General features: G+C 37.9%; 1 protein-coding gene across 1 annotated transcript in view; it reads left to right on the top strand.

Annotated features, from left to right (window-relative positions):
• The window catches only part of DCHS2 (dachsous cadherin-related 2), a 226,007-nt gene that overhangs the window by 122,873 nt on the left and 88,388 nt on the right, over window positions 1–14,746 (top strand). The window contains exon 3 of the mRNA XM_077844431.1: window positions 3,629–3,860. Coding sequence (XP_077700557.1) covers window positions 3,629–3,860 — 232 coding nt within the window. The remainder of the gene's footprint in view (window positions 1–3,628; window positions 3,861–14,746) is intronic.

The following is a 14,746-nucleotide window of genomic DNA, read 5'->3' as shown; positions in this document are numbered from 1 at the left end:
GTTTGCTCAAAAATCTGTCTATAACTCTTTGAACTAACTTTTCCAGTATTTTCCCAGCTTTCTGAATTGGAATCACTAACAACAAAGACTTCCCTTGAACCTTATTGGAAGGGACCATACCAGGCCCTCCTTGATACCCAGATGGCAGCCAGACTTTAGCATCTCGAATGTTGGGTCCATATCTCCCAATTTCAGAAGGCTCCTCCAGACTCTTGGAATTGCACACCAGCTGGAGATCCAAAGTCCGGATTGTTTCTTGAGGACCCATCTCAAGGATTCCTTCAGCACTGAGGTTTCTCTCCACTTAGTGTTCCTACTCTGTGCCTATATCTGAATCATGAAGATCCACGATTCCTTATCTGTAGTTCTGAAGCCCCCAAAGCTCTCAGATGGCAAGTTTGTTTTATTTTATTGAGCTACTTATTTCCATCTATACAAATATTATATTAGCAATCAAAAGTAATGACTTAAACCATTTTGGTATAAACTAAAGATGGCAGAGAGATTGATGATAGCCCTGCATGAAGAGAGAATTATACAACACAATTTTATAAGATTCCAATTGTAAAAGAAATAATAAGAAGGGGCAGATAGTACCATCATAGTTGATTAAAACAGAAACCTGGAACGGGCATTAGAATTGACCTAATTCAACATCCTCTCAAGATGGAAAGTTTTAAAGCCTCATTTGGAGAGAAACCTGATTTGGACTGACAAAAAGCTATCCATGTTTTTTGAAATCCCTCTAAATGTGTCTATTCATACATTTTGCTGCAGGATATCAAGTGTTTGGTTATGCAGTACTGCCCCAGACCTGACTAAGTAGACACACTATCTTGCCTTTCTAAAACTTGAAACATTCCAAGACAAATCTATCTGGCCCCAAGTGTTTAGAAAAATGAGTCTATGAAATCTTATTATTGATAGTGATTAACCATTATGAGTACTTTCATACATATTATATCCCTCCTTCCAGTAACAGGCCTGCAAGGTGACAGGTCTCCTGCTTTGCAGAAGAGGTGGCCCAGACTATCTGATTTTCTCCAGTCTATCATCCCAGATGCAGGCAGGGCAGGCATTAGACCCAGATCATTTGGCTCCAGATTGTTCCGCTGTGCTGTAAACCCAGTTGTACAGTGTTTGTCGCATAGATTTTAAGTCCATGGACTCTGCCTTCCTTTTTTCCTCGAAGACTGAGTCCGTGGTTGACATCGCCCTTACCATTGTGTTTAAACAAGCCTTTCATGAAAGGTAGAATTTATCTCATCACAATACTTTAAAAAGTCTAATTTAAAAGAAGTCACAAGGAATTTTGGGGACGGAGAGCTCTCTGGTCCATTTCCAGATCTGCAATGAACAGTCTCATTTACCTTGGGCAAGTCACTTAGTTTCTCTGTGCTTTGGTTTTCTTATCTGTAAAAATGATAGAAAACATAAAAGTCTTTAAAAGGGGGAATTAGAACAATAGAAGGAGAAGATACACAAAATACACTTAATACACATTCACAAATGGTTGTTATGAGAGAAAAGCACCACCACTGGTGAATTCAACAGATGACATGAAAATTGAATTCCTACAACAGGAAACCTGAGATCTATGATAATTTTCCTGCAGAAAGATTCACTGTTTCATGAGGATACGTTTTTCATGTTGTCCATCTAACATTTTACGTGTTTTTGGCAGCGTTGCCTGATTGAGGATTTTCATGGACAGCCTAGAAATTAACATCTTTGTTCTTAAAGATCCTAAGTGGAGCGATACCCATTTCTTCACATCTTCCCCACTTTCTCATCACTTCTCCCACCTGCTTTCTCACCCCCTCCTCAAACTGAGCTTACTTCTGGAACCCGAGGAGAAGTATTAAAGCAAGGGGAAAGGAAAGGCCAGAGGAAAACAAGGGAGAAGGAAGGCAGGTTGGAGAACCAGCGGGGCCTCTGTCAGGTGCCATGTGGGACTCCATCTGTTGACCATCAGCCGGCAGCCCCTCTTGCTGCCCTCCACCGTGGACCTGCAGGTCATGCAGGGCTGCGACAGACACAGCCCCAGGTTGTTTTATAAGCACAAGGCAGGGAGGGGAGAAGGGGAGGGTAGTGGGGCACTTGCCTTATTTTCATCGCAGTCGTAGCCAGCCTCCATTTCTCCTGTTCTATTTGCTAATTGACATGGCCCTGGCGTGTTATCCAACTCAGAACATGGAAAACCACTCTATTTTTGCAGGTGTATTTCCCAATGGTTTTTTAGTCCCCAGTACCTAGGGTACTTGGGACCTCAGAGCCTGAGAGCCATCTGCAGGTTTGTTGTTAACCTCATCCCAGAGGATACTCTCTTTCTGCCCTCCCTCCCTGTGAGCATGAGCTTCCCCCTTGATCTCCTGCCAAAGCTTTCTTCTGCAGAATCCTTCTTCCTCTTTGCTCAGTGCATCCCTGAACAGTAATGGAGAGTGGGAGGGAGGGAAGGAGGGAGGAAGAGAAAAAGAGAGAGTGGGAGAGAGAGGCAAGTGAGTGAGTAAGCCCAGGCTGTTGTGACTTACCAAGGATTTTTGTCAAAGATGAAAGTATCCAAATGCACCAGACAGAAATGGAAAATGGTGCTGTAAAGTAGGAACACATGTTTTACTTTAGAAAAGTAAAAATTGCAGAGGATTATTTTCTTCTATTGTATTCTCTCCCCTTCCTCTGATTTTTAGTTGGAGGCAACACAAAATAAACAGTATGGGATCTACTTCTCACCACTACTACTGCTACTACTGCTACCACCACCACTACTCCTTTATGCCCTCTATTATCTTTCTAAAACTTAAAAAATTCAGAATTCCAAAACAAATCTGATACCAGATATTTAGGATAATTACCTTCATTGCCACCATCTGCTCCAGACTTGATGATTCTAATAAGGTCCTAACTGGTTGCCCTCCTTCCACCCTTTGCTGCCCGTCAGTTTATTCTGAATGGTGCAGCTAGAGTTACAGTGAAAATTTAAGTCAATTCAAGCCACTCCTTTGTTCAAAACCCTCCAATAGGTCCTTTTTTGAGAGACCCATAGAGCCCTCCATGACCTGCCCTTGCCATCCTAACAGCACCCCATTGGCTTCCTTGCTGTTTCCCGAAGAGGCCTGGGACGTACAATGTGCTCTTGTCTCAGGGCCTTTGCACTTGCTCTTTCCTCTATCTGTTATGCTTTTCCTCCAGATTACTGAAGTCTAGCTCCCTCATATACGTCAATCTTTACTATTCCTAAGTGAGACTTTCACTGACAACCTTTTCTGAATTACATCTTGCTCTGAAATTTCCTTACCTTTCTTCTTTAGCAGTTAAAAATTATCCCAGGGATAAAAGTGTTGTTTTTTTTTTTCTCTTTGGACAAAATAAAAACGCCTTGAATATCGTTGGCCTATAGTCTGAAATTATTTATTGCCTCATAGGAGTTTTAAGTGATAACCTCATTCATGTTTAAGAATCAGTGCTGAAGCACGGACGGATACACGTGAACGCATATCTCAAGGTTAAAAGTAAAATGAATATATATCTTTGTTGTTCTTTTAAAATTCTGTTCTAGGATCTTTGAATTATTCTACATTTTAGTGTTCAGGAGAAATCCATTTGTAATCATTTCTCATTTATCCAACAGGGTGGACTAAGTGCCCAAGCTTTTGTTCGTGTGGAAATGGAGGATGTGAATGATAATGAACCTGTCTTTAATCCGTCAACCTACGTGACGAGCATTAGTGGCCAGACCCAGCCAGGCACCGAGATCATCAATGTTCTTGCCACTGACAGGGATTCTGGGATATATGGAACAGTGGCTTATGAGCTCATTCCTGGACACCTGTCTTCCCTTTTTACCATCGACTCTACTACAGGTGTGTGCTCTTGGAACAGCTTTCCTCTGAAATCAACAGATTCTGTGTAACAGCCAGAAAACTGGCAAAAATTGTTTTGTTGTTTTGTTTTATTTTGTTTTTAGCAGGGATGTTGCAGGACTCACTTCACCTTCCAGAAGGCAGCAAGGTGTATTGTAAAGAACCAAGGCTTTGTGGTTACATGAGACATGGATCTGAGTTCAAGCCTTGTTTCCTACTGGTCTTATAATCTTTATTGGCTTCAGTCTCTTCACCTTAAAAGCAGTGCTATCAATCCCTATGTTGCAAGATTTTGTGAGGATTAAAGGCAGTAAATTATGAGAAGCAGCTGGCCAGTAATATTTATTTTGCAAATGTCCATTCACTCGGTTCATATGATCTTGCCATCCGAGGATGATGGCCATGATTTCAGTGTATGAATAGATAAGATATCTAAAGCTCCTTTTACTTCTCTAATATGGTAATTGCATATCTGCCAAAGAAGTCCAGTGGATAAACTGAGTCTTTTGGAAATAATAAAAATTTAGGAGGTTATCACCCCCTTCTTACTGGTTAACAAAGTAATGTTTGAAATACTTGATCACAAGAAAATCTAAAATCTCAAGTATATAGTATTATCTTGTAGTACTTTTGAGATATTGGAGCTATCTGGTCCCAAAACGATGCTTAAAAAAACAAAACAAAACAAATTTTTTTCTTTTGCATTTCTCCTTTTACAAATTTTTAATTTAATTTTACTTTATTGTAGTAAGAACACGTAACAAATGTTTAAGCATACAGTGCATTATTGTTGTTACAGTACAATGTACAATCTCTAGAGCTTACTCTTCTTGCTTAACTGAAACTTCATGCCCATTGGTTAGCAATTTCCCCATCTCTCTCTCCCTCCTTGCCAGCCTGTTGCAACCACCATTCAACTCTCTGATTTTATGATTTTGACTATTTCAGAGACCTCATGTAAGTGGAATAATGTAGTATTTGTGCTTCTGTTACTGGCTTCTTTCACTCAACATAATATCTTCCAGATTCATCCATACTGTTGCATTTTGCAGGATTTCCTTCAGTTTTAAGGCCAAATACTATTCTGATGTAGGTATGTACCATATTTTCTTTATCTGTTCATCTGTTGTTGGACATTTAAGTTGTTTCCGCAACTTGGCTGCTGTGAACATGGGAGTGCAGATATCTCTTTGACATTTTATTTCTTCTTAAAGCACCTGACTTGAGCATGGGTAAAATGCACTTCTACGGTGATGAAGATAATGTCAGGTGCTACAATAGACATTTTCTGTACATTGTCTTTATTGGATCTTCACAATACCCTTTGCAACAACCATATTCACTAGCAACAAACAATAATTTACATAGCAAATCTAATCTGCCAACTTAGTTTGGCTTCCCATCCATCCCTGGTAGATGGAGAGTCTTTGCTTCTTGCTTGGAAAATATACTTACATGTGGTGTGTGTGACTGGCTGGGGGATTAGTTGTTTACAATGGCAGTCTTAATAAGGCAGACCTTCCCTTGCTCAAAATAATCCACTGACATGGCTCCTTTAGCATTTCAAAGATCAGAAGAAAATACTTTTTTTTAGGAAATTAGTCTGCTTATCTTGGCTTTTTCAAAATCCATCTAAACTGCTTGTCAAATTGTCAGGCCCTCTAGGACGCTAGCATTGCCAAAAATATATAGGTCAGCCAGTGATCAGGGCACAGGATCTAAAAACATTTAGTAGATTGTTTTTAAAAGACATCAACATGCTCATCGTCTAGTTTTTCCTGGAAGGTCTTGAAGAATGAGCAGTACTGTGTTCTGTTTTTAGAAGAGATCTCTTGCTGCTGCACTGGCTTCAATAAAGCCACAGGCTTCCATTCCTGGCACAGGCTATAAGACAAATGCCATTGTTAATCAAGGAGAACGCTTTACGTGGGTCATTATCTAGGGAAGTATCACAGTATTTTTTTTTTTTAAAGCAAAGACCAAATTCGTAATGGAAGTAGCTTTGGGGTATTATTGTTGGCAGTTTTGATGCCGGTTCATTTAGGTTGAAGACATTTTTCTAACAGTGCTTAGAATTTGGTTGCGCTTAATCACAACTCATGAGAAATTCATGAGGCCTGGTAATGCTTTACTTTAACCTTTAGAAGAGAATTGAACAGCATCACGACTAGCTGTGGGAAAAAGTTGCCTAGTGAACAGGCAGTCTTCAACTTGAACAGTTGAATTCAAGTTTATCTGTTGGCTGACCACAACTCCGAATGCATTTTTTTAATATTGTACATAATAGGCTTCTAGGCCATGCCATAAAAACTAATTTAACTATTGATGTCTTGAAGAGTAGAACAAGGAATATGGGATTGGAATACAGTTTTCCTCTTCTGAATCTGTGTGTGTTGCTGTTGTTATTGCTGTAACCTATATTAAGCTGGACTTTCATGCTTTTGCCATAAGGTCTGTTTTCACTGAGGCTGCCAGTATAAATGCAGTATCTAGAAATTGCTTCTATCAATATATATTTGTAGAATGAATGAATAAATGACATCTAGAAATAATTAAAAAGTGATTTAAAGCCTTACTACATATTCTAAAGAAACTGCAAGGGAGTGTCATTGATAACACAGAGCAAAATTTCATTTAAAATCTTCTTTCTCCATCACAGTGTGGTAGGTAATGCTATGGCCTACCTATGCTATGCATTTTGCTTTTTGTCAAAATTCTCCCAAGACTCTTCCCACCTGGCTAGCACTTTTCTAGATACATATACTAAGTATACTAAATACACCTGTACTTATATATAGGTGTATATCTGTGTAGTTTTATATTATATGAAAAGACTTGAGAATTCATGAGCTAATTTGTACATTGTCACTTCTTCCTGAATTACTCTAAAAATCTCTCTTAGAGACATTTACTCATTTCCTCACTGGTTCATCCATCCTTTCATTTTGTTGCTTCTCATATCAGACATGCTCTTTTATAAGCTAACACACTTTGTGTTTAGCCTCATGTTTTACTGAAGGCAAAAGATTGCCCATTGATCTCTTTGTGTCACAACCAAGACTAAAACTTTAAAAATAGAGCTCTTTGACTTTCTGTGTTCATCTGGTAAGAAAAATGTTTTGGAGAAAACTGGAAGGGGGTGTGGTGATGTCATGGTTGTTTTCTCTTGTGGGTTTATCTTCCTGTTCTGTTTCTGGTTTTCTAAGTTTGTTGTTGGTTCAAAGAACATTTTTGTAAAATGTGCTTGGGCACCAGGAGAGAGATATTGAACTGAGCCTTCATTTCTCCTATTCTCAGTTAGTTGGGTTCCTTTGATGTGGGCACGAGACAGACCACACTGTTTTGAGTTTTAAAAGAAGGAAACACAAAAGTCATACTTATTAATAGCTCTTTTTATGTCTTTAATCCTATTTTATGAATTGTATGTAGATTTTTTTCTTCCATTGTTTGAAGTGTTCTCTTCAGTAGCATGAAAAGTGTAGTCCTTTAGCTTTTGTGTTTGTCCTATTTGCTTAGTAATTTTACACTGAAGCAAACGTTACTGCTAAGCCAGATTACTTTAGGGTGTCAGATTTCAAACATTTGTGTTGGTCATTTACAGTAGCCCAACTACTTCTTTTGCTAAAACTGCCTTTGGTTAAGTTCTTCTGGTTTACCTCTTTTTATAGAAGCAAGTTAATGATATAAAGAGAAGTCCATTAAAGTTTCAAAGAGTGTAGTTTATCTATCAAAAGAAGAAAATGGAAGCAAACTCATCTTTTCAAGACATATTTATTTGATACCTATTATGTACCAGGCACTGTTTTAAGTATTTGGGATACATCAGCCAGTAAGACAGATAAAAATTCCCATTCTCATACAACTTACAACAAAAGCTTATGTTGCCTTGCCTATTGTCTGATCTATGTTTAGTTGTGGTGTACACAAAATCCAACTTTAGCATTACAGAAGAACAAGTAATTAAAAGGGTAACCGAGTGAGTTAAAGGCAGCTATGCCTCTGTGTTTGGTTGTAATCTTTTGTTTGTACAGGGTGCGTGGATTTTAACATAGGCTGTGAGTAATGTAGCACAGACTTTGTTTTTCTTCATTTCAAGGGCAGATCTTTTTCTAATGTTAGTTTTAAGCTCACATTTCATATCATGTAATGATTCTCATAATTCTCCATGATTGCCACTTTCCTACATTTAGAACATTCAGATATGTAGCTAATAAATTAAAACCACATCTCATTTCATAAGGGATGTGAGCCTACTCATGCCAAAAAAATAATGACTTCCTTTTATTTGTACGACAGAGACTAAAATTAATCACGAACACCTAATCAGTATGCGCTGATTTATAGGAAACAAAAGCATTTTAGAGAGTTTTCTTACTGATTTTTTCAGTATAAGATCACAGATTCTCGGGGACCTTATAATTCAGCTCCCTGATATAGTGGAGGAAGGAATCAAGGCTGAAAGGGATTTACTGACTTGCCTGAGGATACACGGTGAGTAAACGGCAGAATTGAACTTAAACCCTCTCCTAGACCCGTCATCTGTCCCTGTATTGCTCTGTCTCAGATGACAACACCTTTCAATATCTTTTCCATATATTGCCTGTGTGGGCCTTACATCAATTTATGGCATAAATGAAGCAGATGCTTTTGTGCCCATCTCCAAATTAAGAGAATAAAGGCCCTAAGAGTCTTAGTGACTTGCCGAGTCACAGTAACAAACCTGACACTTGAATTGACTTCTTAGAGTTCTATTTCAAGGCTCTTTCCATTATTATGCCTTTTTTCCTTTTAAACTAAACACAAAGCTAAGATAAATATAGGTTTCATTGTCTCAATTGAGTAAGATAGAAAAGTGATCTCTCATTGTGACTTCTTGTGTAAGCCTTTTTGAAATACCAAATTATCTCCTGGTTTATATGCTCTTTTTAACTGACTACATAGAATTTGGTGGAATCTTCCAAAATGGGTATGTTTTTCTTATGAATCCTTTTCATTACCAATATGAGACAAAATTTTCAAATTTTCAAATTCCATTCCTTTCAGCCACTCCAACTTAGCAACCCAGATTTGTGTGTGATATAAATAGCATAATGTCACCTATTTACTGAATAAGTTCCTATATTCTCACAAACTGAATATAAAAAAGACATCATAAATGCCAATGACCAATAAGAAATTGGTATAGATATCCCATAGTTGTTTTTTTTTTTTCTTAATCCATCTCTATTTTTGAGAAAGCCACACTTATAGACTTCATGTTTGGTGATGGTCAAGATTGTATGGTTGGTTGTTTGTTCGAAGTAGGCTCCATACCCAGCACAGAGCCCAGTGTAGAGCTTGGACTCAGGACCCTGAGATCAAGACCTGAGCTGAGATCAAGAGCTGGATGCTTAACCAACTGAGCCATCCAGGCACCCCTTGTGCTTATGCTTGTTCTTAACTATATCATAGCTTATAATTCTAGTAATGACCCACAGGCTGCTTTCTGACTATGAATAATCACCTTAGCTAAGAGCATCTCAGCTTTTTCAGGAGATTGGATTCTGAAAGTCAGTATTGTTTAATTAGTACAATCACATGTATATTAGGTTTTAATTAAGAGAGGACCTTTGTCTTTAAGTTCTTTTATTAGTCTGTCAATTAAAAAATATTTCATTCTAATACTTTCCTCCATTTAAATGAGAAGTGACAAGATTAAGAACTTAGGCAAAACATTATTGCACATTATAATTGGATGTACAAATCCAAACACTCAGTAATCAAGCATAAAATAACCAAGCTCATGAATAGCCAGTAAGTGAATCAATGTCTATTTTTCTAAAGTTAAAGTTTGTCCCTGCACTGGTGGTTAATGATAATTTGCAAATATCATGAAAAATGAGAGCCAAATAATCACTGTACTTTAAAATATGAAAATATAATGCCATAAATCCTAAGCTGATAAATACATAGGCAAACAGAGCTATTCATTTTATTGACCATCTTATTATTATATATAAGTATGCATATGTATAAGAAATATATATTATAGAGCTATATATAATATTTTCTGGTTCCTCCAACTTTTTTTAAGATTTATTTATTTGAAAGAGTAAGAAAGAGCATCCAAGTGGTGGGGAAGGTCAGAGGGAGAGAGAGAGAGAGTTTCAAGCAGACTCTGAGCAAAGCCTGGCATGAGACTTGATCCACAACTCTGAGACACAACCTGAGCCAAAACCAAGAGTCAGATGTTTAATCAACTGCACCACCCAGGCACCCCTAATCCCTCAACTTTTAATAGATGCCTCAGTTTATTTAAAAATGTTAGATTGAGGGCAGCCCTGATGGCTCAGCAGTTTAGCGCCACCTTCAGCCCAGGGTGTGATCCTGAAGACTCAGGATCGCGTCCTGTGTCCAGCTCCCTGCATGGAGACTGCCTCTCCTTCTGCCTGTGTCTCTGCCTCTCTCTCTGTGTCTCTCATGAATAAATAAATAAATATATATTTTTTAAGTCAAAAAAGTAGTCACTGCTCAAAAGAGGCCTAAAGAATTCATATATAGAGACATAAAATGGACCTTGTTCAAATATAAAGACAGATTTGGTCATTTCACTCCCCTACCTAAAATGTTTCAGTGACTTCCCACAGCTCTTTGGCTGAAGACCAAATCTTTGTTAAGGGCCACCAGACCTTTTCATGACATGCCCTGCTTCCCACCATGGTTGCAGACCCAAGAATTCTTCTTTTTCATGTGTTCACTTGTTCCTTATACCAGCTACCACTTCTCTCCCTCCTCTTCTTTTTTTTAAAAAAAGATTTTATTTATTTATTCATGAGAAACATGAGAGAGAGAGGCAGAGACACAGGCAGAGGGAGAAGCAGGCTCCATGCAGGGAGCCTGATGTGGGACTCGATCCCGGGTCTCCAGGATCATGCCCTGGGCTGAAGGTGGCACTAAACCGCTGAGCCACCTGGGCTGCCCCTTCCTCTTCTTTTTATACTTTTCTTCCTCCTCCCCCTTCTCCTTGTTCTCCTTCCTCCTCTTCCTCTTCCTCCTATCATCACACTTACATTAAGCAAACTCATTTTAGTAATGAGTTTTAGTTTGATGTAGCAAACTGAATGCCAATTATCAGGTTATAGTGGAAAGCATAATTACCACAAGACTTGAATACTTGAGGCTTTATGTCCAGCCTACCTTTCCATTCTAGGCACACTATAGAGAAAGCAAAATCGTATCTGGAAGAATTTATAAATGAGCATTGATTTTTAAAGAAGGAAATGAGATCATTTTAATGTTTAGTGGTATCAAATTAAAATAGCCTGATGGACCTTTCCCATCATAAGGATGTTCTTGTCAGTAGAACAAAGATATGAAAGCCTATTGACTTATAGCACTCTGCATTACTCTACTTTTCATTGAGAGTGAAATAAACAGTCTGAAAAAATAATAATAGGAAAGTCTGTTTGCTAACAATCTCTCTTCTTTTCTGAGGACTGTTCCTGAATCTGTGCACCTAACATTTGCCTCTCTTTTTTTTCTACTTTTCCTAGACTCATCAGTCTACCCTTTGGTTTATCTTATTTTTAAGAGACTACTTTCACATTTCAAGTACAATCAAGGTTATAGGTCACAAAGTCACAGTGTCCTATTAAGATAATTTTATGTTAGCCTTCCATGAAATCAAAATGTTAAGGGCAAACTCCATCTATTGATCACAGTAATGACTATAGAGAGTGTAGGCCTTCAGAAGAGAGATCTGGAAAATACTCTAAAGTATTCAGGGAAGGAATTAAGGACCATAGAACTTGAGCTGAACCTCACAGGGTAGTTCACATTTGAATGAGCAGGAGTTCTGGCAGTTATTTTTCAAGACACACATTTTCATGTCCAGTCTAAATCTTCAGTATAGTATCCATTTCCTATACAAGAAGGTAGTAGATATATTTTTATGACAAATGTATCTTCTTTTCCTGAATATTTTAATATTTTAACATATGTAATTCTTTTTTTTTAAAGGTTTTGTCTATTTATTCATGAGAAACACAGAGAGAGAAAGAGGCAGAGACACAGGCAGAGGGAGAAGCAGGCTCCCCTCAGGGAGCCCGATGTGGGACTCGATTCCGGGTCTCCAGGACCACGCCCTGGGCTGCCCATATATGCCCATATATGCCCATAATTTCAAAGTTAACATATTAGTCCATTCAGGCTGCTCTCACAAAACATGACAAAGTGGCTTAAATAACAGAAATTTATTTCTCACAGTTCTGAAAGCTGCAAGTGTGTGATCAAAGTGCTGGCCAATGTGATTCCTGATGAGAGATCTTCCTGGCATGTGGACAGTTGCCTCCTCTCTACTTTCACATGGTGGAAAGAGAGTGAGCTCTCTAATGTCTCCTTGTATGAGGATACTGATCCTATAAGATCAGGGCTCTGCACTTATGTCCTCATTTAACCTTAATTACTTACTTCCAAATGCAGCCCTACCGGGGGTTAGAACTTCAACATATGAATATTTAAGGGACACAATTCAGTCCATAGCACGTATGTTCATTAAAACTATAGGAATATGAGGTAGAAAATGAACTGTCCCATAATCTCAACCCATTGACCTCTTTTTATCATTGTTCAGATCCTTCCATGTTGCCTCCTGTATATTTTTCTGTTTGTGTGTGTTGGGAGGGATACAAATAAAGTATATGTTAGTGTCTATGATTATACTTTACATATTGTTCTGTATTTTTCCCATGTAAAATGTAGCGTGTAAATTTTTTAAGTGAAAACGTGCATATTCATTCTTTTTAGATGCCACATTAATAATCTATTGTATTAATATACCACAATGGATTGAACCATTCAATTTTTTCTTGTACTGACTCTTTAAGGGTGGGGACTCAGTTTCCTCTCACCCTCCCACCTCTCCCAGACCCAATCTTGCTGATTTTTTAAAATTCCAGGTTTTAGGTCCCACTAGTTATAAGAAGTCATGAAATTCAGCTCCTCTGGTTTTCAAAGCCAAATATCATGGGGGTTCATCCTCCTCATGCAGGCTCCTGGATTTGGGGGTCTATTTCTCTGCCTTCCTCTTCCTGGCACTGTCCCTCCCTCTTGCAGACAGCCCATGAGTCTGTTTAGTTCTACCTCAACCCTTCCTGCCACGTCTCTTATTATTAGGATACCAAATTGTTGTTTATATATTTTCAAAATGTTGTCTTTTGATTTTAATTATAAATCATCAATTAAAGAACACGTAAATGAATAAGAAAGATCAAAACTGTTCATTAAAATACGTGTTAAATTTATGATAAGCATGTGTATGTAAGCCACTGTGGGATCGTAGAAGGTGGATCTAAAACAAAGTGGGGGTGGCCCCGGTGGCGCAGCGGTTTAGTGCGGCCTGCAGCCCAGGGTGTGATCCTGGAGAGTGGGGATCGAGTCCCACATCGGGCTCCTTGCATGGCTCCTGCTTCTCCCTCTGCCTGTGTCTCTGCCTCTCTCTCTCTGTGTCTCTCATGAATAAATAAATGAAATTAAAAAATAATAAATTTTAAAAAAATAAAATAAAATAAAAGTGGAGGGTCTATGAATCCCACCTGTACCAGACAAAATGTAAACGGTGCTTCAAAATGTGACTAGAGGTCAGAGAAGATCAAGAAGTTGTTCTAGGAAGAGGATGAAGCAATCCAAATGAAAAAGAGCAAAGTCTATCCTGGAAATTATAAATAGTTTATATTTATAAACTTTATATTTATAAATAGTTTATATTTATAAACTATTTGTGCCTGAGACAAAAAGGACTGCCCAGAGATGGGTTACAGAGTTGGAAAGGGCTCATTTACCAACAACTTGGTCAATAGAGATAAGACATTTGAACTTCATCCTGAAAACCTGGGGAGGCACCAACATATCTAGATGTGGATTTAGGAAGCCTATTCTAATACACGCCTGAAAAATGGTTCAGAAGGAGTCTTCTGGATTCAGGAAGACCAAGTTGTGGTCCAGTTGAGGCAGACATTAATCTCTTCATTGTCATAATCATCAAGGGTGCAAAATGAAACTCTTAAAAAATTTCTCTGTAATTGGAACTGAGTTAACTCTGGAAGACTATATGCCCAGGAAGTAGGGATGATTGGGGGTGGAGGGACTTTTCATTTTCTTTTGTAGTCAGACACTTTTGTATTATTTGGGTTCTTATTTTTTTTAACCAAGCATAGACTTTAACAATAAAGAATTTTTAAAGCTCATCGGTAACAGATAGGAAAAATCTGACTTAGAAATTTATGTGATAATTATGGAGTGCTTTGGTGGATCACCAAATCAGTATAAACCCAAATTTTAATATGGCTGCTATAGCTGGTGTAATAATCCTTGGTTACATTAATATTTTTAAAATATTCCAATGAAAAGTGTTTATACTCTTTTTTGTGATAGATTGTAGCTGGAACCATGTGTTCACCAGTCAACTTGGTGCATGCTCAGGAGAAATGAGTCATGAGTGAAAGGGCCTAAAATCATGTTAGATAAGGAACTGCTACAGAAAATGGGTTATGTAGACCATAGACCATGTAGACCAGAGCAGGTCAGACAAGATATTTGACTTCAGTTATTGATGATGTGTTATCAATAGAGAAACATTAATAATTATAATTTAATTATGTTTCATTAAATTTCTAATAGAAATAGAAAACCAGGAGTTGGAGTTGTGAGAGGACAGATTTGACTTAAAAGAAAGAAAAAAAACCTGAATGGATATCATCTTTTTTTACGTCTAGAAAGCTGACAATTCAGATGTTTTGGCCAGCTTCCCATAGAATGGCAAAAACTGTACTATTCCTTCATTTGACTATCCTGGCCAATTATATTGTGATAGGCTCCACAAAGTTCAACTACATTTATTTGTATGTAAA

This window comes from Canis aureus, chromosome 13, assembly GCF_053574225.1.
Source record: "Canis aureus isolate CA01 chromosome 13, VMU_Caureus_v.1.0, whole genome shotgun sequence".
NCBI lineage: Eukaryota > Metazoa > Chordata > Mammalia > Carnivora > Canidae > Canis > Canis aureus.
The sequence above is the reverse complement of the archived record's forward strand: the minus strand, read 5'-3'. Positions and strand labels throughout refer to the sequence as shown.